This window comes from Dendrobates tinctorius, unplaced genomic scaffold, assembly GCF_039654945.1.
Source record: "Dendrobates tinctorius isolate UK_male_01 unplaced genomic scaffold, ASM3965494v1 ptg000011l, whole genome shotgun sequence".
Lineage (NCBI taxonomy): Eukaryota > Metazoa > Chordata > Amphibia > Anura > Dendrobatidae > Dendrobates > Dendrobates tinctorius.
The window spans coordinates 32,038,620-32,060,130 of record NW_027361679.1 but is presented as its reverse complement, the minus strand read 5'-3'; the positions used below and the strand labels follow the sequence as shown (position 1 = coordinate 32,060,130).

The window sequence follows — 21,511 nt, the reverse complement described above, 5'->3', positions numbered from 1 at the left end:
CTGTGTTAGGGGGGTGCGTTTAACGCATCCGTTACATAGCTGCATTACCGCTATGTAACGGATGCGTTCTCGCACCCATAGGCGGCAATAACGTAGCGCAAAGCTAACGTATGTCATAATCATTGTCATGTCATTTTGTGACGGACCCTCGGACGCGGTCTGCAGCGTTCGAGGGTCCGTCACTGCTAGCACTGTTGGAGCATCTGCACTAGCATAACGCGATCGCGTTAGGGAGTAGCGTTAAACCAGTCCATCAACGCTATGCATTGAACAGACTGCATTAACGCAATGTGAACCTGGCCTAAACAGACCCATCAGCTTGCATTTAGTCGCTCAGTGTTTGACTAGCCTAAGGCCTGTTTCACACTTGCTTTTTTTTGCAGCGCGTTTTTCCCGCAAAAAAACGCATTGAAAAACGCATACAAAAGCATACAACTGCTGCGTTTTTTTCAAGCATTTTTATGAGCATGCATGAAAAAAACGCAGCGTTTTTAAGCGTTTGTATGCGTTTTTAGTGCGTTTTTACCGCGTTTGCGTTTTTTCCAACATTAGGTGGCCCCTCACACTAACCCAAACCATGACTTTACTAACCCTAACCCTGACCCTAACCCTAACCCTGACCCTGACCCTAACCCTTAACCAAACCATACTTAACCCTAACCCTAACCCTGACCCTAACCCTACCATACTTAACCCTAACCCTAACCCTGACCCTAACCCTGACCCTAACCCTTAACCAAACCATACTTAACCTTAACCCTAACCCTGACCCTAACCCTTAACCAAACCATACTTAACCCTAACCCTGACCCTAACCCTGACCCTAACCCTTAACCAAACCATACTTAACCTTAACCCTAACCCTGACCCAAACCCTCAACCAAACCATACTTAACCTTAACCCTAACCCTGACCCTGACCCTAACCCTTAACCAAACCATACTTAACCCTAACCCTGACCCTGACCCTAACCCTTAACCAAACCATACTTAACCCTAACCCTAACCCTTAACCAAACCATACTTAACCCTAACCCTGACCCTAACCCTTAACCAAACCATACTTAACCTTAACCCTAACCTTAACCCTGACCCTAACCCTGACCCTTAACCAAACCATACTTAACCCTAACCCTGACCCTAACCCTGACCCTAACCCTGACCCTAACCCTTAACCAAACCATACTTAACCCTAACCCTGACCCTAACCCTAACCCTGACCCTAAACCCCCTTAACTAACCCTAACTTTACCCAAACCCCTAAATTCCATTGTCTAAACTAATGGTAAAAAAAAAAAACGCATGTGCAAAAAAACGCATACATAAGCATGCCAATGCGCACATATGCTCACCATAGACTTATAATGGGTGTCTTGCTGTAAAAAAACGCATTGCGCGCGCATGCGTTTTTTTGAGGCAAATCGGACGCACAAAAAATGCAACAAGTTGCATTTTGTGCGCCCGAGCGCATACCGCAAAAAACCGCATGCGCGGTAAAACGCGTACAAACGCATGTGTATGCGCACATAAGCGCATCCCATGCAAAGTATAGGAAAAAAAACCGCATGCGCTATTTAGCGCTAAATTACCGCGAAAAAAAACGCAAATGTGAAACCAGCCTAACTGATCATTAGTCTTTGGAAGATTCTTCAGGCTATGTGCACACGTATGCAGAAAATTTCTGCATAAAAACAGGACTCCTTCCCAGAAAACGTACATTTTTGCCGCGCGTCCCCAGACACACAGAAAATAGCCAGAAATGCGGAATTTACCGCGAAATTAATGAGCATGCTGCGTTTTTTACCGCGAAGCGTTCTTTTCGTGCTAAAAAACGCATCAATATGCACAAAAAGTGCAAAATGCATTAAAATGAATGGGAAGCTTCTTTTAAGCATTTTTTGAGCTGATTTTTTGGTAAATGCGCAGGAAAACCGCGAAAAAAAAAAACGCTGTGTGTGAACACAGCCTCAATGTAATCGAATTTAGCTAGCACGTATGAAGTGAATCTGTTCATTCACTCACATCAACGTTCATATTCTGATATTCAGGTGGCATTGGCGTCTGGGCAACTTCTTCATCAAGTTGGTTCCAGTACCTAGACATATCCAGGGCAGAACGCATGCATAGTGGACATCTGTAACCCCTGTAATGAAAGGGGGTGAAGCTTTATTAGTTTTATAGCCAAAAATGTCACCAGATAAGTCATTGCATTTGGATTTTATCCATTTTGTTGTTTTGATAGTAAAATATTACACTATTCATCATTTTTATACATGGCATAATTTCTTTTTGCAAAAATTCTTATCTAATAACATGCGAGGGGAAAATAAAAATACTAAATTTCTGTACCAGCAGCATTATAAAAAATAATCTAACAAAAACTGCTTATAACCAGAGATGGGTGACCTTGGACAGAAATGTTTGGTGCTTGTACCGGACAATCATTGTTTGGGCCTGAATGCTGAATACAGACTTTCTGCTGAAGTCCGGTGCAGTGTTTGGGTTAAGTGGTGTCGAGAAGACCCAGAGAGAGATATTCAAGCAAAGAGAGAGAGAGACCCAGAGAGAGAGTCCCAAACAGAGAGAGAATGAATAGATTATTTTCAATGGGGTTGGGATGGAAGTTTGGCTACTGTTCTGGTAATCAAACCAAACTTTTTTAAAAATTTGGGTCAGGTACCAGAACTTCAATCGGTCCGCCTATCCCTACTCATAACCGTCAGATTCCTCTTCGTAGATCCTGATTTCTGCAGCACACACCAGTATACCTAGCGACAATCCATTGTGGATCAGTCATGATGGATTTTGCAGCCAATCGTCTTATGCATTGGAGAGCTCCTTCTCATTTAGCTCCTTCTCCTCCCTCCATAGTCATAATAAGCCTGTTTAGTATATTATTTGGGGCGATAGCTACAGGTGATATAAGGTGTATGGCTATTTTCACTCCACATTTGCATGGCCACCTTCAGCACACAACAGCATTACATATAAAAGAGAATTTTTATAATCCAGTATATAACGCAATGTAAATGTAGGACATTGCCGTGAATGATTACACCCAATGACAAATGTAGATTAGAAAGAGTGCACATAACTATGCATAATCTATATAAAAGGATCTGAAAAACAGTACTACTAATGCAGCATCCCGATGTGTTCTGTTCTTAAGAAATTCAATTTTGCAGACCAGGCAAGCCAAACGAAGGTCAGTCCCATATCAAAAGCGAGGTCAACAGAAATTAGTATCAAATCAGATTAGAAAAACTGTTTCATCGCTTTGGTATGCAGAAAAGGCCAGATTTAAGACCCAGACGTAAAAGGCAGGCAGATACTGTTCAGCGTACAATGCTATGATTCAGTTTCAGACATTCTGCCAGGATGCACAAATGGCATTTAAGGCAACGAGTGCTGTAATATACTTACTGTTTTAGCATGTCTTCATAACATGTACTGGAGGGACAAAACAAAACAATAGCAAATTAGATTCTGAAGGACATAATCATAATCACCCAAATGCACAGAATCCGATAAGAAAACATTAGGATAAATCTATTTCTGGAATGAGATACAAATAACCAAAAGTCAAAATATAATCGCTTTTCCCTTTCTTTCAATCACTAGTGTAAATCAGGTTTATTAGCAAAATTTAAAAAAGTTCTGCTCTTTGCAAGAAACCAAACAAGAACAATTTGCAATAACGCAACACAAATAATACAACAGGTGTTTTTCCCAAATTTAACACAAATACCACTTTTACTGACCACAATCTCAGAATTATTCAGCCCCTTCATAAGTGCTTTTAACAGTTCGAGAACGTTTGGTTAATATGACCATCTGCAAACCTCATGCATCGCTAAACACCAGCTTCTTGGCAGCATTCCTGGGGAATCTTCGCTCATTGCTCATGGGCATTTGGCCTCCAGTTCATTAAAATTCTTGGGTTTGTGTACTGCAACCCCCTTCTTCAAATCCCAATGATTTTCTATGGGTTTTCAGTAAGAAGGCCACTCCAAAATCTTCCAGGAATTCTTCTAACACTAAGCTTTGGTGGACTTTGAGGTATGTTTGGGATAATTGTCTGGTTGGAAGGTCCAATGATTCTCAAGCTTCAGCTTCCTCACAAAAGGCATGATGTTTTTTCTGGGATTTCCTGACGCTTGATTGAATCCATCTTGCCCCCACATGCTGCAAGCTTCCAGTGCCAGTGGAAGCAAAATAGCCTAGAGCATCACTGAGCCACCACCATATTTCACTCTAGGCAGTGTATTCTTCAGTCTTCTTCCTCCAGTCATACTGCTGATCCATGGACCTAAAAAGTACCCGCTTTCTTTCACTGGTTCACAAAACAGAATCAGGAAACATTTCTGGCTCATTTATATGATTTTCAGCATGTTGCAGATGACCTCTGGGTAAGTAAAATTGTACATATTGGAATTTGGGCAAGGAGACCTTTAGTATGCTCCTAAATGCTGTAGGTTTTCTTCAGTCCCTCAAGGTTTTTTTTTTCCACCCGCCTCCCCAGTAATCTAGCAGGAGCCGGTGATATCTTAAATGTCAGGGTTGTGTAGCTAGTGTTCCTTTTAACTTGAGAACTACTCTTCCAACTGTATCTCTAGGAACAAATGCTATAGGGGCTCTAATAAGTATTAAAGATTCTTGTCATGAAGGAGATAAATATTTCTGAGCCTTAGAAGTCCTTAAAAGTCGCCAAGATGCGACCGTCCAGGCTAAGAAGCACTGCTGACTTAAATGCTGTGAGCGCAGCCTCAGTGACTAGCGAGAAGAGAGCGGGATGGTTACGCTGATAATAGCCTGATCTCGAGCTTGGTGCAGTACTCAAAAGTTCTCAAGTACCTCGCAAATGTCAGCGATTCACACCCACTCGACTGTTATGTGTGGTGGCTGACTCTCAGTCTGAAGGGCATGTTGAAGCTTGTATTCAGCTACTGCCCTCTGCTGCTGACTAATCCTCTCCAACATATGATAGGTTGAGTTCCACCGCATGGGCGGGTCGCAAATGAGTCAGTGACTTTTTCAAATTCAAGCGCTTTTGCAGCGCTGTAAGACCAGCAAAAGTGGTAGAGGAATGGCGGAAATGGGCACCAATACGTCGCGCACCATCTCAAGTAGGTACAACAAGGCAGGGTAACTTTTAAGAAATTTCTGAACAACTAGGTTCAGCACGTAAGCCATGCATGGCTCGTGTACCAGCTTGTCGACCTTTAAAGCTGCCACCAGGTTATGCCCATTATCACAGATGACCTGACCGGGTTGGAGGTGCAGCGGGGAGAGCCACTGATCGGTCTGTTTGAAAGCTTGCCACAGCTCTGCTGTAGTGTGTGGTTTATGACCTAGACAGATCAGCTTCAGCAGAGTGTGCCACTTTGCCAATGCGCTGCAGCACAGGTCCCAACTTGGCAGTGATGGGAAGGGTACTTCAGCAGAGGATGAGGAGCAGGAGGAGGGGAGAGAGGAAATGGAATATGAAGAGGCGGAAACACTGACAGAAGTTGGGCCCGCTATTCTTGGCACGGGTAGGATGTGTGATGTTCCAGTTTTCGCCTTTGTCCCACCCTCCACCAGGTTCACCCAGTGTGCCGTGACAGAAATGTATAGCCCCTGTCCACAACAACTTGTCCAGGTGTCTGTTGTTAGGTGGACCTTCCTGGTTATGGCATTGGTGAGAGCATGGTTCAGATTGTTTAACACGTGCTTGTCTAACGCAGGGCTGGCACCCCTAGCAAAACAGAGGGGAAAATGGCCTGGTGAGTGCTTGGTGGCAGGCAGTAGGAAATGTTTGAATTACTGCTTTGTGTAGGGCACTTAACGCCTTTTTAAGTGGAACAATGTGGACAGCAGAAGCCAGGCTCTGACTCCAAAAACAGAGGGGAAAATGGCCTGGTGCGTGCTTGGTAGCAGACAGTAAGAAATGTTTGGATTATTGCTTTGCGTAGGGCACTTAACGCCTTTTTCAGTGGACTAATGTGGACAGCAGGCTCTGACCCCAAAAAACAGCAGGGAAAATATGCCGTTGCTTTAAAAAAAAAAAAAAAAAAGGCAGCACTAAATGCTAGTACTCTGTGTGCTGGAAAAATATTGCTTTAAAATCTTTTACTGTTTTAAAATGGACACTGGAAGAACACTTTAACATCTTCCTACCTAATACACAATCTCTCCCTCCCTGTACTCTGACTTTGTTGTGTGTCTTCAGCTATGATAAGAGCTATTTTTTTGGTGGTATTATGGAGCTAGTGACCGGCTCCTTTAAACTGTCCCTGCACGAGTATCTCTCTCTCTCCCTTCTCTACACTGACCTAGTATACACTGCAGGTAGCCCTGAAAAGGGATTTTGTGTTATCAAGAGGCCTAAAGACTCTCTCAAGCAGCTGAGGATCTCTCCCTATGCTTGCAGGGCTTCAATAGACCCTATGAAGCTGGGTCGCCAGCCAATCACATTAATGTTACAACCAAGATGTCTGCGGCATTACTGTGATTGGATAAGAAGTCCAGCATGTTTAGTGGCTGCAAAAGAGGTGCCAAAACTGCAGGGCGGGACATCCGAATATAGCGAGGCGAGTGCCCAAATTCTTGCAATGTAACACGTAACCAGATTACCGTACTATCCGTGCAAAAAGCGAATAGTAACAAATATACTCGCTCATCACTAGCTGTGATTAGAGAATATTCACTCTGGAGAGAACTGAAATAGCAGTATCAATCGAACAGACTGTTTGAAAAATAGACAATGTACCATCCCTTGATTTCAAAGATAAATACTGATGCACTCTGGCAATCTTTCAATCCCATAGAAATACTGATTTGACAGCTGATAAGTCATACTCAAACCTAGCCTGAATCATGTATATTCTCACCTGTGCAAAAGATGCCCGCAAGGGAGAACACGAGCGCCAACTCTGGAGGTATGTATATCCTGTAGAGAAAGGCAATACAGAGGGTAATATTTTATGTGCAGCACTCACAGATACAAGACTGTCTACTCTGACACATTCTGAAGCTAGGTGTACTCTGCAACAGAGTCCAGGCATGTAAGAATATATCATCCTTTGTATTTTCATCATTTCTTAAAGGGAACCCGTCACCCCTCAGGCATTTTTTTAACTAAAAGAACCACCTTGTGCAGCACTAATGCTGCATTCTGTCAAGGTGGCTCTTCTATTTGGCATCCTTTCCACTCCTGAAATAATCGTTTTTATAATTTGTCCGTCATACCAGTAGTTTGTCTGGGGGGCAGGCCTTTCCCCCCGGACACACCAGGAAGGCTTGAGGGCACTACTAAGGCATAAGGGGGACTGCTGACCACACACATATAAATTGGAAAATAGAGGCAGAGAAAAGATTTGTGTAACAAGGGCGCGATCAACCCCAAAACAATATAATAATATCCAAAGATACTAAAAAATAATATTGACAAATTTTGTTAGCATATAAAAAACACATATTCAAGTGACAAAAATTAAAAACAATTAAAAAGCCAAAATATGGCCATGAAAGACACTCCAAAGGCAAAAAGATCCCATAATAGGGATCAATTGCTCACCTCCTCCAAAATGCTGGGCAAAAATACACAAAATAGAACTATATCATACAATGTACAAATATGTGTAGAGAGTAGGACCTGAATAGAGCATATGATGAACAGAATCTCACTTTATGACATGAAAAGGCATTATGCACATGAATTTAAGAACTATATTGCAAGTGAATCCTGGTTACATAGAATATATAAGAACATAAGCACTGAGGCCTGAGTTATAACAAATGAGAGTGGACCAGGTGGTGGATGGCACACAATAATTCACAAACTTCACCCCATATGGGGTACAAATGGAATAAAGCCCTTCAAAGACAAATAAGCCTCAAGTTAAAGTATAGCCAAAAATATAGCAATTCCTAAAAGTAAACCACTAGGGCTGCAAATGGTAAAGCAAAAAGAATATCCAACAGAATAAAACAAAAATGCCTTAATAATAAAGCCCAATTCGGGCTTTATTAGTGAGATTCTGTTCATCATATATATGCTCTATTCAGGTCCTACTCTCTACAAATATTTGTACATTGTATGATATAGTTCTATTTTGTGTATTTTTGCCCAGCATTTTAGAGGTGAGCAATTCATCCCTATTATGGGATCCTTTTGCCTTAGGAGTGTCTTTCATGGCCATATTTTGGCTTTTTAATTGTTTTTCATTTTTGTCACTTGAATATGTGTTTTTTCATATGCTAATAAAATTTGTCAATATTATTTTTTAGTATCTTTGGATATTATTATATTGTTTTGATGTTTTGGCGTTGATCCCGCCCTTGTTACACACATCTTTTCTTTGCATCTATTTCCCCCCGGACACAGACGCCTCACATCCATCAGTCATTTCCTCCTTTCTTGTGGGCACCGCCTCCTCATCGTTCATTTACTTTCATGGCGCCTGCGCTGTAAACTTTTTTCTCGGGCATGCGAAGTTAGCGCTGCCAGTCCACTGACATCACATGATTTCTTCCTTATCGCGCCTACGTGGACGCGCGGCCCGAGATCCCGCCCCACAGTCTCTTCTGAATTATTCACACTGCGGGGCTGGGAATCTTGGGCATGCGCAGTAGTTCTCTGCAGGGAAAGACCTGCCCCGCAGACAAAATTACAGGTATGACAGACAAATTAAAAAGACAATTATTTCAGGGGTGGAAAGGATGCCAAATAGAAGAGCCACCTTGACAGAATGCAGCATTAGTGCTACACAAGGTGGCTCTTTTAGTTAAAACCGCCTGAGGGGAGGGGTGACAGGTTCCCTTTAATGTAATGTAAAATAAATAGTATAGAGGTTTGTTCAGAAGTCAAAGCATTGGTGCTGCACTGAAAACCTTGGCAATTTACAGTGTAATCCAAGTAGATGTGGTCTTTAAATGCCATTCATAGATACAGTTAGATCCATATACATTTGGACAGAGACAACATTTTTCTAATTTTGGTTCTAGACATTACCACAATGAATTTTAAACAAAACAGTTCAGATGCAGTTGAAGTTCAGACTTTCAGCTTTCATTTGAGGGTATCCACATTAAAATTGGATGAAGGGTTTAGGAGTTTCAGCTCCTTAACATGTGCCACCCTGTTTTTAAAGGGACCAAAAGTAATTGGACAGATTAAATAAAATGTTCATTTCTAGTACTTGGTTGAAAACCCTTTGTTGGCAATGACTGCCTGAAGTCTTGAACTCATGGACATCACCAGACGCTGTTTCCTCCTTTTTGATGCTCTGCCAGGCCTTCACTGTGGTGGTTTTCAGTTGCTCTTTGTTTGTGGGCCTTTCTGTCTGAAGTTTAGTCTTTAACAAGTGAAATGCATGCTCAATTGGGTTGAGATCAGGTGACTGACTTGGCCATTCAAGAATATTCCACTTCTTTGCTTTAATAAACTCCTGGGTTGCTTTGGCTTTATGTTTTGGGTCATTGTCCATCTGTAGTATGAAACGACGACCAATCAGTTAGGCTGCATTTTGCTGGATCTGAGCACACAGTATGGCTCTGAATACCTCAGAATTAATTTGGCTGCTTCTGTCCTGTGTCACATCATCAATAAACACTAGTGACCCAGTGCCACTGGCAGCCATGCATGCCCAAGCCATCACACTGCCTCCGCCGTGTTTTACAGATGATGTGGTATGCTTTGGATCATGAGCTGTGCCACGCCTTTGCCATACTTTTCTCTTTCCATCATTCTGGTAGAGGTTGATCTTGCTTTCATCTGTCCAAAGAATGTTCTTCCAGAACTGTGCTGGCTTTTTTAGATGTTTTTTAGCAAAGTCCAGTCTAGCCTTTTTATGCTTGATGCTTATGAGTGGCTTGCACCGTGCAGTGAACCCACTCTGTATTTACTTTCATGCAGTCTTCTCTTTATGGTAGATTTGGATATTGATACGCCTACCTCCTGGAGAGCGTTGGTCACTTGGTTGGCTGTTGTGAAGGGGTTTCTCTTCACCATGGAGACTATTCTGCGATCATCCACCACTGTTGTCTTCCGTGGGCGCCCAGGTCTTTTTGCACTGATGAGTTCACCAGTGCTTTCTTTCTTTCTCAGGATGTACCAAACTGTAGATTTTGCCACTCCTAATGTTGTAGCAATTTCTCGGATGGGTTTTTTCTGTTTTCGCAGCTTAAGGATGGCTTGTTTCACCTGCATGGAGAGCTCCTTTGACCGCATGTTTCCTTCACAGCAAAACCTTCCAAATGCAAGAACCACACCTCAAATCAACTCCAGGCCTTTTATCTGTTTAATTGAGAATGACATAACGAAGGGATTGCCCACACCTGTCCATGAAATAGCCTTGGAGTCAATTGTCCAATTACTTTTGGTCCCTTTAAAAACACGGTGGCACATGTTAAGGAGCTGAAACTCCTAAACCCTTCATCCCATTTTAATGTGCATACCCTCAAATGAAAGCTGAAAGTCTGAACTTCAACTGCATTTGAATTGTTTTGTTTAAAATTCATTGTGGTAATGTCTAGAGTCAAAATTAGAAAAATATTGTCTCTGTCCATTTAAATATATAGGGACCTAACTGTAATGGAAAAAATCAGTATGAACATTAGGGCATGCTGTGGCTTTTAAAGTCTGCAGAATCGTCATTATATTGAGGAAATATGTATTACAGGCTTTGCCACTCATGTGGATTGTCCAGTTAAGTTTCTTAAAAGAAATCAATCACTAGGTTTTTCCTAACCAACCTACCACAACATTGATTGGCAGCTTTACATATACACTGTGGATAGGTCAGGGTTATACAGATCTCATGAATAACACGGGTTACATAGCAGCAAGTTTACTAGGTCTCTACAGCTAATCTCTTGAATTTATCAAAAGTACAGTAAGAAGTCCAGCAAGTGACACGTTGCTGGAATCAGGTTCCCTGTCTCAGTATCATGCTGCTCTCAGATTATTTGGTAAAAACCTGGGGACAAATTCCCTTGAAAAAGAACAGCAACAGCTGAGCTACAACACCCTAAGTAGCAGCGACAGTCACAATCCCTCGCAACAGTACTCTAGCCTCAGTGCCCAAAACAGTGAAATGCTAAATAACCCTCATGACTTCACAATCAGAGTAACCCCCCACAATCCATGAGTAGGGAGATCATCAGTGGCTTCATTACTGCCAAATAATGCCCTATCAACAGTAATACAAGCAACCCTAGCAGCACCAGTAACATCCATTAGTGTTAGGCTGCTTTCACATATCAGTTTTTTGGCGTCAGTCACAATTCGTCGTATCGATGGATCCATCGCATATTGTGAAAAACTGATGAGACAGATCAGTGTTTTCGACGAATCCGACTAGCAGATCTGTTGAAAAAACGGATCCATCGCATCTGTTTTTTCTTCCGTTTCTTCCGTTTTTTGACAGATCCATTTTTAAAAACGCCCAGACAGATAGACAGATCTATAGACAGATATGGGACAGATAGAATACACACACACACATACACATATATATATATATATATATATATATATATATATTAGCTGAAGAGCCCGGCGTTACCTGGGCATAGTAACCAACTTTGGTTAGTTATAACAAGTTATAATGATTATATTGCACATAAAAACATTTCACATCATATATTCAACACTACAGATTTGCAACACAAATTAACTAAACGATTACCCAAGTATTGATAGTATTTTATTTTCAACTCATTCTAGATTTTTGGTTTTTCCTTTCAGTGCAAAGATGAACAGATTTTTGGCAGTTCCAACTCTTGAACAGACCACGTAAAGTTGACCATGAGAAAAGCATGGAGATTGCAAATCGATCCCTACTACTTTCAAGGACTGTCCCTGAGCATTGTTAATGGACATTGAAAATAGCAGTTGAACTGGAAACTGGAGGCGTTTAAAATCAAAAAACAAAATCAGATGGAATGAGTGGAATTCTTGGAATGAAAATGTCCTCTCCTTTGGCACATCCTGTTTCTGAGCTGTGTATCTAACCCTATCCTGTGTGATGTCTGCTGAGCTGTGTACCTAATCCTCTCCTGTGTGATACTTTCTGCTGAGCTGTGTATCTAATCCTATCGTGTGTTACTGACTGCTCAGCCGTGTATCTGATCCTATCCTGTGTGATACTGACTGCTGAGCAGTGTATCTAATCCTATCCTGTGTGATACCGTCTGCTGAGCCGTGTATCTAAACTTATCCTGCGTAATACTGACCGCTGAGCCGTGTACCTAATCCTATCATGTGTGTTACTGACTGCTCAGCCGTGTATCTAATACTATCCTGTGTGATACTGACTGCTGAGCCGTGTATCTAATCCTATCCTGTGTGATACTGACTGCTGAGCTGTGTATCTAATCCTATCCTGTGTGATACTGACTGCTGAGCCATGTGTCTAATCCTCTCCTGTGTGATACTGACCCCTGAGCTGTGTATCTAATCCTATCCTGTGTGATACTGACTGCTGAGCCATGTATCTAATCCTATCCTGTGTGATACTGGGCTCCCCCTGCAGTCTGTGTCAGAGGGTGGTCTGTGTTGGCACGGTAATAAATTGTGTTATGTCCAGCTTTACAGAAGGACGATAACACCATAGAAATGATAAGAATAATAGGCCAAATTGTTTGGTGAATTGGAATGCGCGGGGTTAAAATTTCGCCTCACAACATAGCCTACGACGCTTTTGGGGTCCAGACGTGTGACTGTGCAAAATTTTGTGGCTGTAGCTGCGACGGTGCAGATGCCAATCCCGGACATACACGCATACATACTTTTTCCCCATTATGTATCTATAGGCAAAATTGCTTGGTGAATTGGAACGCGCGGGGTTAAAATTTCTCCTCACAACATAGCCTATGACGCTCTCGGGGTCCAGACGTGTGACTGTGCAAAATTTTGTGGCTGCCAATCCCGGACATACACACATACATACAAACATACACACACGCACACAAACATTCAGCTTTATATATTAGATAAAAAAATACATATGGCTATATATTTATGGATATATCTATGGATATCCATAGATCTAGCTATAGATATGTCCATAGATATATAGCCATATATGTTTAAAAAAAAAATAATGGCGCCAGAAGGGGAACGCCGACCGCCGGGGGGACAATATTTGTGTATCTTGTGAAGGGGGTAATACCCATGGGCCCCTTCCCAGGCTATGAACATCAGCCTGCCGCTGTCTGCATAGCCTTTACTGGCTATTAACCCCTGTTTTCTCATGACATGTTGTACTTCACTTTAGTGGTAAAATTTTACCACTATAACTGCGTTTATTTTCAAACTTTGAATTTTTATGCCCTTAAAACAGAGAAATATGTGACACAAAATAGTTACTAAACAACATTTCCCATGTCTACTGTATGTCAACACAATTTGGCAAACAAAATTTTTTATAAGGGTTAAAAGTTGACCAGCGATTTCTCATTTTTACAACAAAACTTACAAAACCATTTTTTTTAGGGACCACTTCACATTTGAAGTCACTTTGAGGGGTCTATATGGCAGAAAATACCCAAAAGTGACAACATTCTAAAAACTGCACCCCTCAAGCTGATCAAAACCACATTCAAGAAGATCATTAACCCTTCAGGTGCTTCACAGGAGCAGAAGCAACGTGGAATGAAAAAATGAACATTTAACTTTTTAGTCATAAAAATGATCTTTTAGCAACAATTTTTTTTATTTTCCCCAAGGGTAACAGGAGAAATTGGACCCCAAAAGTTGTTTTCCAATTTGTCCTGAGTATGTTGATACCCAATATGTGGGGGGAACCACTGTTTGGGCACATGGCAGGGCTCAGAAGGGAAGGAGCACCGTTTGACTTTTTCAACCTAAAATTGGCTGGAATTGAGATCGGACGCCATGTCGCGTTGATGTGCCTAAACAGTGGAAACCCCCCACAAGTGACCCCATTTTGGAAACTAGACCCCTTAAGGAACTTGTCTAGATGTGTGGTGAGCACTTTGAACCCCCCCCAGTGTTTCGCTCAAGTTTATAATGCCCGGGCGTGAAAAAAAAAAAAAAAATTTTCCACAAAAATGATTTCTTAGTCCCCAATTTTTTATTTTCCCAAGGGTAACAGGAGAAATTGGACCCCAAAAATTGTTGTCCAGTTTGTCCTGAGTATGCTGATACTCCATATGTCGGAGAAAACTACTGTTTGGGCACACGTCAGGGCTCGTCAGGGCAGTAATGAAGTTTTGGAATGCAGACTGGATGGAATGGTCTGCGGGTGTCATGTTCCATTTGCAGAGCCCTTGATGTGCCTAAACAGTAGAAACCCCCCATAAGTGACCCGATTTGGAAACAAGACAACCTAAGAAACTTATCTAGATGTGTGGTGAGCACTTTGAACCCCCCCAGTGTTTCGCTAAAGTTTATAATGCCCGGGCGTGAAAATATAAAATCCTATTTTGTTCCCACATACATGATCATTTAGTCCCCAATTTTTAATTTTCCCAAGAGTAACAGGAGAAATTGGATCCCAAAAGTCGTTGTCCAATTTGTCCTGAGTACTCGGATACCTCACATGTGGGAAAAAACAGCTTAGGCACACGTGGGGGCTCGAAAGGGAAGTAGTGACGTTTTGGAATGCAGACTTTGATGGTCTGCTGGCGTCATGTTCCGTTTGCAGAGCCCCTGATGTGCCTAAACAGGAAAAAAACCTCACATGTGACATCATTTTGGATACTAGACCCCCAAAGACCAAATCTAGATGTGCCCCCAACTAATCTAATGTAAATTAGTAGTGCATCAAGGTGTGGTACAATCTGAAGCAATCCTTCATACACAGGCCAGGTTTTTCGGGGCAAGTGTAGCATTGATAAATGGTGTCCCTGCATATTCTTTTTTTGTAACACACTCGACACCTTTTCTTTGGGTTGGCGGGACCTCCCCCGGAAAATGCTGACCTGGTACAATACGAGCACCTTCAGTTCCAGAAGTACTGGGGCCCGCTCCTTCCTGAGCGCTAAACATCAGGGCCTTAACGACTATCTCCTGCAAATGCAGGTACGACGTATCGGTGTGGCATGCACATTGTGACAGCAGGAATGCGTTGAGCATTGCCATTTGGACAATGTGCACGACCAGCTTTTTATACCATACCTTGGCCTTCCTCAATGCATTGTACGGTTGGAGGAGTTGATCGGAGAGATCAACGCCCCCCATGTTTTTGTTGTACCCCACTACACAGGTCTGTTTGCGGACCTGTGTAGAGGTACCCCGTACAGTGCAGAGGGTACTGCCATCACCGTGTATGGTGGTCAAGAGATGGACATCCCTCTTGTCCTTGTACTTGACCACCAGCAGGTGATCGCTACATTGGGCTCTGCTCTCACCTTTTTGGAGCATCTGCCCAAGTAGCGTCTTCGGGAGGCCTCTCTGATTTTTGCGGACAGTACTGCAGGCTGCGGTACCTCGCTCAGAGAGGGATTTGTAGGGTGGGACGCTGGTATAAAAGTTATCAGTGTAGGGGTGATAACCTTTATCCAGCAGTGGGTGCACCAAATCCCACACAATTTTCCCACTCACTCCCAGGAAAGGAGGACACTCCGGGGGTTCAATCCGGGTGTCCTTCCCTTCATACACTCTAAACCTGTGGGTGTACCCTGAGGTACTCTCACACAGCTTATAGAGTTTGATTCCGTACCTGGCCCTCTTACTGGGATCGCAGCCTTCCCTTGAAGTGAACCAAGGACTCATTCACGCAGATGTCCCTTTGAGGCAGGTACACCTCAAGGCGAGGTATGATCTTATCAGCATTGAGATAAGTTTTCCTTAATCTGTTATATACTGTCTGGTCTTTTTCTCCTGGGTATAGTGCAATATGAGGGCAATGAGCAATATAAATTGTGGTGATATATGTTGATTTATATGGGAGCGGACATGTCAAGATTCAAATAGGTGATCTTTGAAGTTGTATTTTTTTTTGTGTTTATCATTACAATACCATAAGTGGGACACTAATTGTGTATCAGTGACTATTGTTAATGTCCAGCTTAGGCCGGTTTCACATTAGCGCATTTTCAGCGCGCGCACGGCCGGGGGTAGCTCCACCCCCGAGCCGGCTCTCTGCCCGGCGTGCCCGCCCCTTGCCTGTAGCGCCGCCTCCTAGCGGACGGCGGCGCCTGCGATCGGCGCACCCTATCTTTAGCATAGGGTGCGCCGATCGTGCGCAGGTCGTGCGCTAGTTGCGCTTTGACCTGCGCTGCGCACTTATGACGGTGCGCCGTGCGCGCCAAAATCCGAAAAGTTCGATTTTGGCGCGCACGGCGCACCGTCAAAAGTGCGCAGCGCAGGTCAAAGCGCAACTAGCGCACGACCTGCGCACGATCGGCGCACCCTATGCTAAAGATAGGGTGCGCCGATCGCAGGCGCCGCCGTCCGCTAGGAGGCGGCACTACAGGCAAGGGGCGGGCACGCCGGGCAGAGAGCCGGCTCGGGGGCGGAGCTACCCCCGGCCGTGCGCGCGCTGAAAATGCGCTAATGTGAAACCGGCCTTACCCACTAATCCCCATTTGCCTTAACCCTGTGTTTGTTTTGGGTGCTTGTTGGGTCTTGGGGGGGGGGTCTATTTAGTAGCAGTCCTTTAGTTAATTTATGCCCTATAGGCCCTATCCTGTCCCCTTAGATTTTGCATTTTGAAGTTAGGTGGGTATTATAAGGGTCAGTAAGGGACAGCCGACGCGGAGCGGGGGCACCAGTACAATTTAGGGTGAAAAAGCTCCGCTGTCAGGTAGGGACGCTCCCAATTAAGGATTATTAGATCCCACCTCCTTTTCATTTCCCAATTAAGTAATTTTGATTCTCGGTTACTGGTTGTACCCTCTATTTGTTTATTTTTGGTGGTTTGTGGTGATGGGTGCTTATCTGGACTGCTTCATTTAGTGAAATAGACACCCAAACCAGTGAGGTGTTTTGTGTTCCTTTACATCGGCCATCCTGAGTTAGGATATAACAGGGTGAGAAGGGACAGCCGCCGTGGAGTGGAGGCGCCATTTGCGTTCCAAGAGGGTGCCAACCTCCGCTGTCAGGTAGGGGTAATATATAGGGTCCTACAGGGAACTATAGATCACCTATCCCCTACCTTGCGCCGAGGTATTATATATATTTTTTCATATGATCAGCATTTGGCTGCCTGTTTTTTCTAAGTGAATGATTTTTAATAACTGATAAATAAAGCATCATTTTTAATTAGTTTTTTCTTGTTTATGAGCCGTCATATAACTAATTACACTTCAAATATAGTTTTTTCAATGCACGTACACCTCAGCAAACTTTTTGTTGAAGTGTTTGATGACCGGCCGAACTTTGAAAAGACGGTCAAAGTTGGGGTCATCTTGTGCAGGACACTGTGCATTATCAGTATAATGCAGAAATTTGTGGATGGCCTCAAAACGCGTCCGGGCCATGACCATTCGGAACACTGGAGTGTTATATAAAATATCAATACTTCAATATTGTCGAAGTTCAGGCTTCTTCAGGATCCCCATATGGAGGGACCAGGCCCCAAAACAGCATCATTTCGAGTCCAGTTTGAAAATGATGAACGCGGGTTTTGCTTCAAAAATTGATGAGAGTACAAATTAGTTTGCTCCACCATGAGGTTAATAAAATCCTCAGAGAAAAAGATTTTGAAAAAGTCAATTTCTGTGAGGCCGATGGTGTCAAACTTGTTTCCTGATTCTGCCACAAAATCAGGAATTAGTGGCTCGTAATTTACGGGGGGCGAGGTCCATACGGGGAGCGCTGGGTCAGCTGCGGGCATGGTGGGCGCTGCCTTATCTTCTATCCTGGAGCATCTGCGTGGCGGTTCCCCGAGGACGAAGATGAGGAGGGGGAAGAGGATGAAGAATCCGAAAAATAAAGAAAAGTGGGATCCTCATCCTCGCTATCAGTGTTGTAGGCAAGTATAGCATATGCCTCCTCCATTGAATAGCGCTGTTGGGATGAATTTGATGACATTTTTGTGTAAATATGGTGCTTGGGTGTACACTTTATTGAAAACTGTATGTGTATATGTGTGGGGGGGTAGTGATTGGTGTAAACTCTCTGTAAAGAAAAAGCTGTGGAAAAAAGTCTAAAGGCCCCATTACATTTAGCGATGCACCAGCAATCCCGACCACGATATGACCCGGTCAGGATCGCTGGTGCATCGTTAAATGGTCGCTAGTGAGCTGCCAAACAGGCAGATCTCCCTAGCGATGCAGCAGCAGTCGTACTCACCTGTCGAGACACGGCGAGGGTGACCGTCTCCCGTCTGCGTCCATGGCTCACTCGTCGGCGCCAGCAGGAAGCCGATGACGAGAAATGGACCAGGCCGATCTCGCGCGATCAGCAATAACCAGCGGGGGGAGCCGGTCGGAGGTGAGTATCACATGTAGCAATATCGCTAGTCATATCGCTGCTGCGTCACAAAATCGGTGACGCTTTATCGATATTGCTAACGATATCGCTATGTTTAACAGGCCTTAAAACAGCAGGCCCTAGATCTGATAAGTGAACGTGTCACTTATCAAAATTAGGCTGCTGGATTTGCGCACGGGAGTGGCGCAAAGGGGGGGGGTGAAAAAAAAAAAAGAAAACGGCAGGCACAAACTGAAAAGTGAACTGTGTCACTTATCAAAGTTTGGCCGCTGGGGGATGTGTGTGCGGAGTTGGCGCTAAGGGGGCTGAGAAAAAAAAGGAACCGCGTCACCAATCAACGCTCGGTGGCTGGGCAAAGAGGGGTGGAGGCAGGGAAAAAAAAGGGGGATGGGGGTATTGGGGTGGATGAAGAGAGATTGGGCAGGGATCAGTTAGGGTTGTAGTTATGTGGCACAAAGTGGGGTGAAAAAAATGAAAACCGGCAGGCACAAGCTTTGATAAGTGACGTGCATCACTTATCCAAGTTTTGTGGCTGCGGGATGTGTGTATGGAGGTGGCACAAAGGGGGCTAAGGAAAAAAAAGCTAGCACGAGTGTAGATCTGTGAACTGCGTCACCGATTAACGCTCAGCGGCTGCGCTCGAATGCGGCGAAAAAGGAGGGGATGGAAGGGGGGATTGGGGGGATGATGATAGATGGGGGGGTGAAGATAGATTGGGCAGGGGGATCAGGTAACACTTACAGTTGGCGGTTTTTTCTTCTTTTTTCTGCAGAGATTGTGATGCTACAAATTGTGGCACCACAATACCCAGCACAGGAGCTCTTGCTGCGTCTGACCTCTATGCAGGAATCCTCAGCTAGACTGAGGACCCCTGCAGAGATGTCAGACAGGTCATCTGCAGGTCAGAGACAGGTCACAGAGCGGTCACATCACTGCTGTGACCTGTCATTGGTGGGATGGAATGATTACTTCGATCCCACCAATCCCTGCTCTGCCTGGTGACCATGGCAACTGTCTAGGATCGGAGATCACAGCTCCGATTCCTAGGCAGGCCATGGCCAGGTCACCAGCAGGGCACAGAGCGGTCACAGTGTGACAGCCAGGGCTGTGGAGTCGGAGTCGTGGAGTCGGTGCTCATTTTGGTGGAGTCGGTATAAAACGGACCGACTCCTAAAATATATAATAAATTGGGTACAGTAGTTCAGTGCAGAATGTGCTGAATATTTTTTCATAGGAATTTGGGAAAGTTATGAAATGTCCTATAAATGGCTGTTCTATTCCTGATCTAAGGCTACATTCAAACAGGTTCTTGCTATTGTAACGGACAATGCTTCAAACATAAGTATAATTAAACAGATGAAAGAGAGTAATGAACAACAGCTATAAGAAAATTTAGGATTCAGTATGTTTGAGATGGAAGGCCACAGTGCTGTTCATGTAACTGAGGAACAAACAGATAATACAACAGAAGAACAGCAAAATTATACTGTAGAAATACAGTGGGGAAAAAAAGTATTTAGTCAGTCAGCAATAGTGCAAGTTCCACCACTTAAAAAGATGAGAGGCGTCTGTAATTTACATCATAGGTAGACCTCAACTATGGGAGACAAACTGAGAAAAAAAACCCAGAAAATCACAGTCTGTTTTTTTTTTCATTTTATTTGCATATTATGGTGGAAAATAAGTATTTGGTCAGAAACAAAATTTCATCTCAATACTTTGTGATATATCCTTTGTTGGCAATGACAGAGGTCAAACGTTTTCTGTAAGTCTTCACAAGGTTGCCACACACTGTTGTTGGTATGTTGGCCCATTCCTCAATGCAGATCTCCTCTAGAGCAGTGATGTTTTTGGCTTTTTGCTTGGCAACATGGACTTTCAACTCCCTCCAAAGGTTTTCTATAGGGTTGAGATCTGGAGACTGGCTAGGCCACTCCAGGACCTTGAAATGCTTCTTACGAAGCCACTCCTTCGTTGCCCTGGCGGTGTGCTTTGGATCATTGTCATGTTGAAAGACCCAGCCACGTTTCATCTTCAATGCCCTTGCTGATGGAAGGAGGTTTGCACTCAAAATCTCACGATACATGGCCCCATTCATTCTTTCATGTACCCGGATCAGTCGTCCTGGCCCCTTTGCAGAGAAACAGCCCCAAAGCATGATGTTTCCACCACCATGCTTTACAGTAGGTATGGTGTTTGATGGATGCAACTCAGTATTCTTTTTCCTCCAAACACGACAAGTTGTGTTTCTACCAAACAGTTCCAGTTTGGTTTCATCAGACCATAGGACATTCTCCCAAAACTCCTCTGGATCATCCAAATGCTCTCTAGCAAACTTCAGACGGGCCCAGACATGTACAGGCTTAAGCAGTGGGACACGTCTGGCACTGCAGGATCTGAGTCCATGGTGGCGTAGTGTGTTACTTATGGTAGGCCTTGTTACATTGGTCCCAGCTCTCTGCAGTTCATTCACTAGGTCCCCCCGCGTGGTTCTGGGATTTTTGCTCACCGTTCTTGTGATCATTCTGACCCCACGGGGTGGGATTTTGCATGGAGCACCAGATCGAGGGAGATTATCAGTGGTCTTGTATGTCTTCCATTTTCTAATTATTGCTCCCACAGTTGATTTCTTCACTCCAAGCTGGTTAGCTATTGCAGATTCAGTCTTCCCAGCCTCGTGCAGGGCTACAATTTTGTTTCTGGTGTCCTTTGACAGCTCTTTGGTCTTCACCATAGTGGAGTTTGGAGTCAGACTGTTTGAGGGTGTGCACAGGTGTCTTTTTATACTGATAACAAGTTTAAACAGGTGCCATTACTACAGGTAATGAGTGGAGGAAAGAGGAGACTCTTAAAGAAGAAGTTACAGGTCTGTGAGAGCCAGAAATCTTGATTGCTTGTTTCTGACCAAATACTTATTTTCCACCATAATATGCAAATAAAATGAAAAAAAAAACAGACAATGTGATTTTCTGGATTTTTTTTTCTCAGTTTGTCTCCCATAGTTGAGGTCTACCTATGATGTAAATTACAGACGCCTCTCATCTTTTTAAGTGGTGGAACTTGCACTATTGCTGACTGACTAAATACTTTTTTTCCCCACTGTAGATGATCTTGTTGACGCTGC

General features: G+C 43.6%; 1 protein-coding gene across 4 annotated transcripts in view; it reads right to left on the bottom strand.

Annotated features, from left to right (window-relative positions):
• The window catches only part of RCHY1 (ring finger and CHY zinc finger domain containing 1), a 107,651-nt gene that overhangs the window by 9,591 nt on the left and 76,549 nt on the right, over positions 1-21,511 (bottom strand). For all 4 annotated transcript variants that reach the window (XR_012234987.1, XR_012234986.1, XM_073590620.1 and 1 more), the window contains exons 6-8: positions 6,872-6,930; positions 3,423-3,449; positions 2,022-2,142 (exon numbers count right to left, since the gene is read on the bottom strand). Coding sequence is in view for 2 of the 4 variants with exons in the window: in XM_073590620.1 (XP_073446721.1) it covers positions 2,022-2,142; positions 3,423-3,449; positions 6,872-6,930 (207 nt within the window). In the remaining 2 variants the exon portion in view is untranslated. The remainder of the gene's footprint in view (positions 1-2,021; positions 2,143-3,422; positions 3,450-6,871; positions 6,931-21,511) is intronic.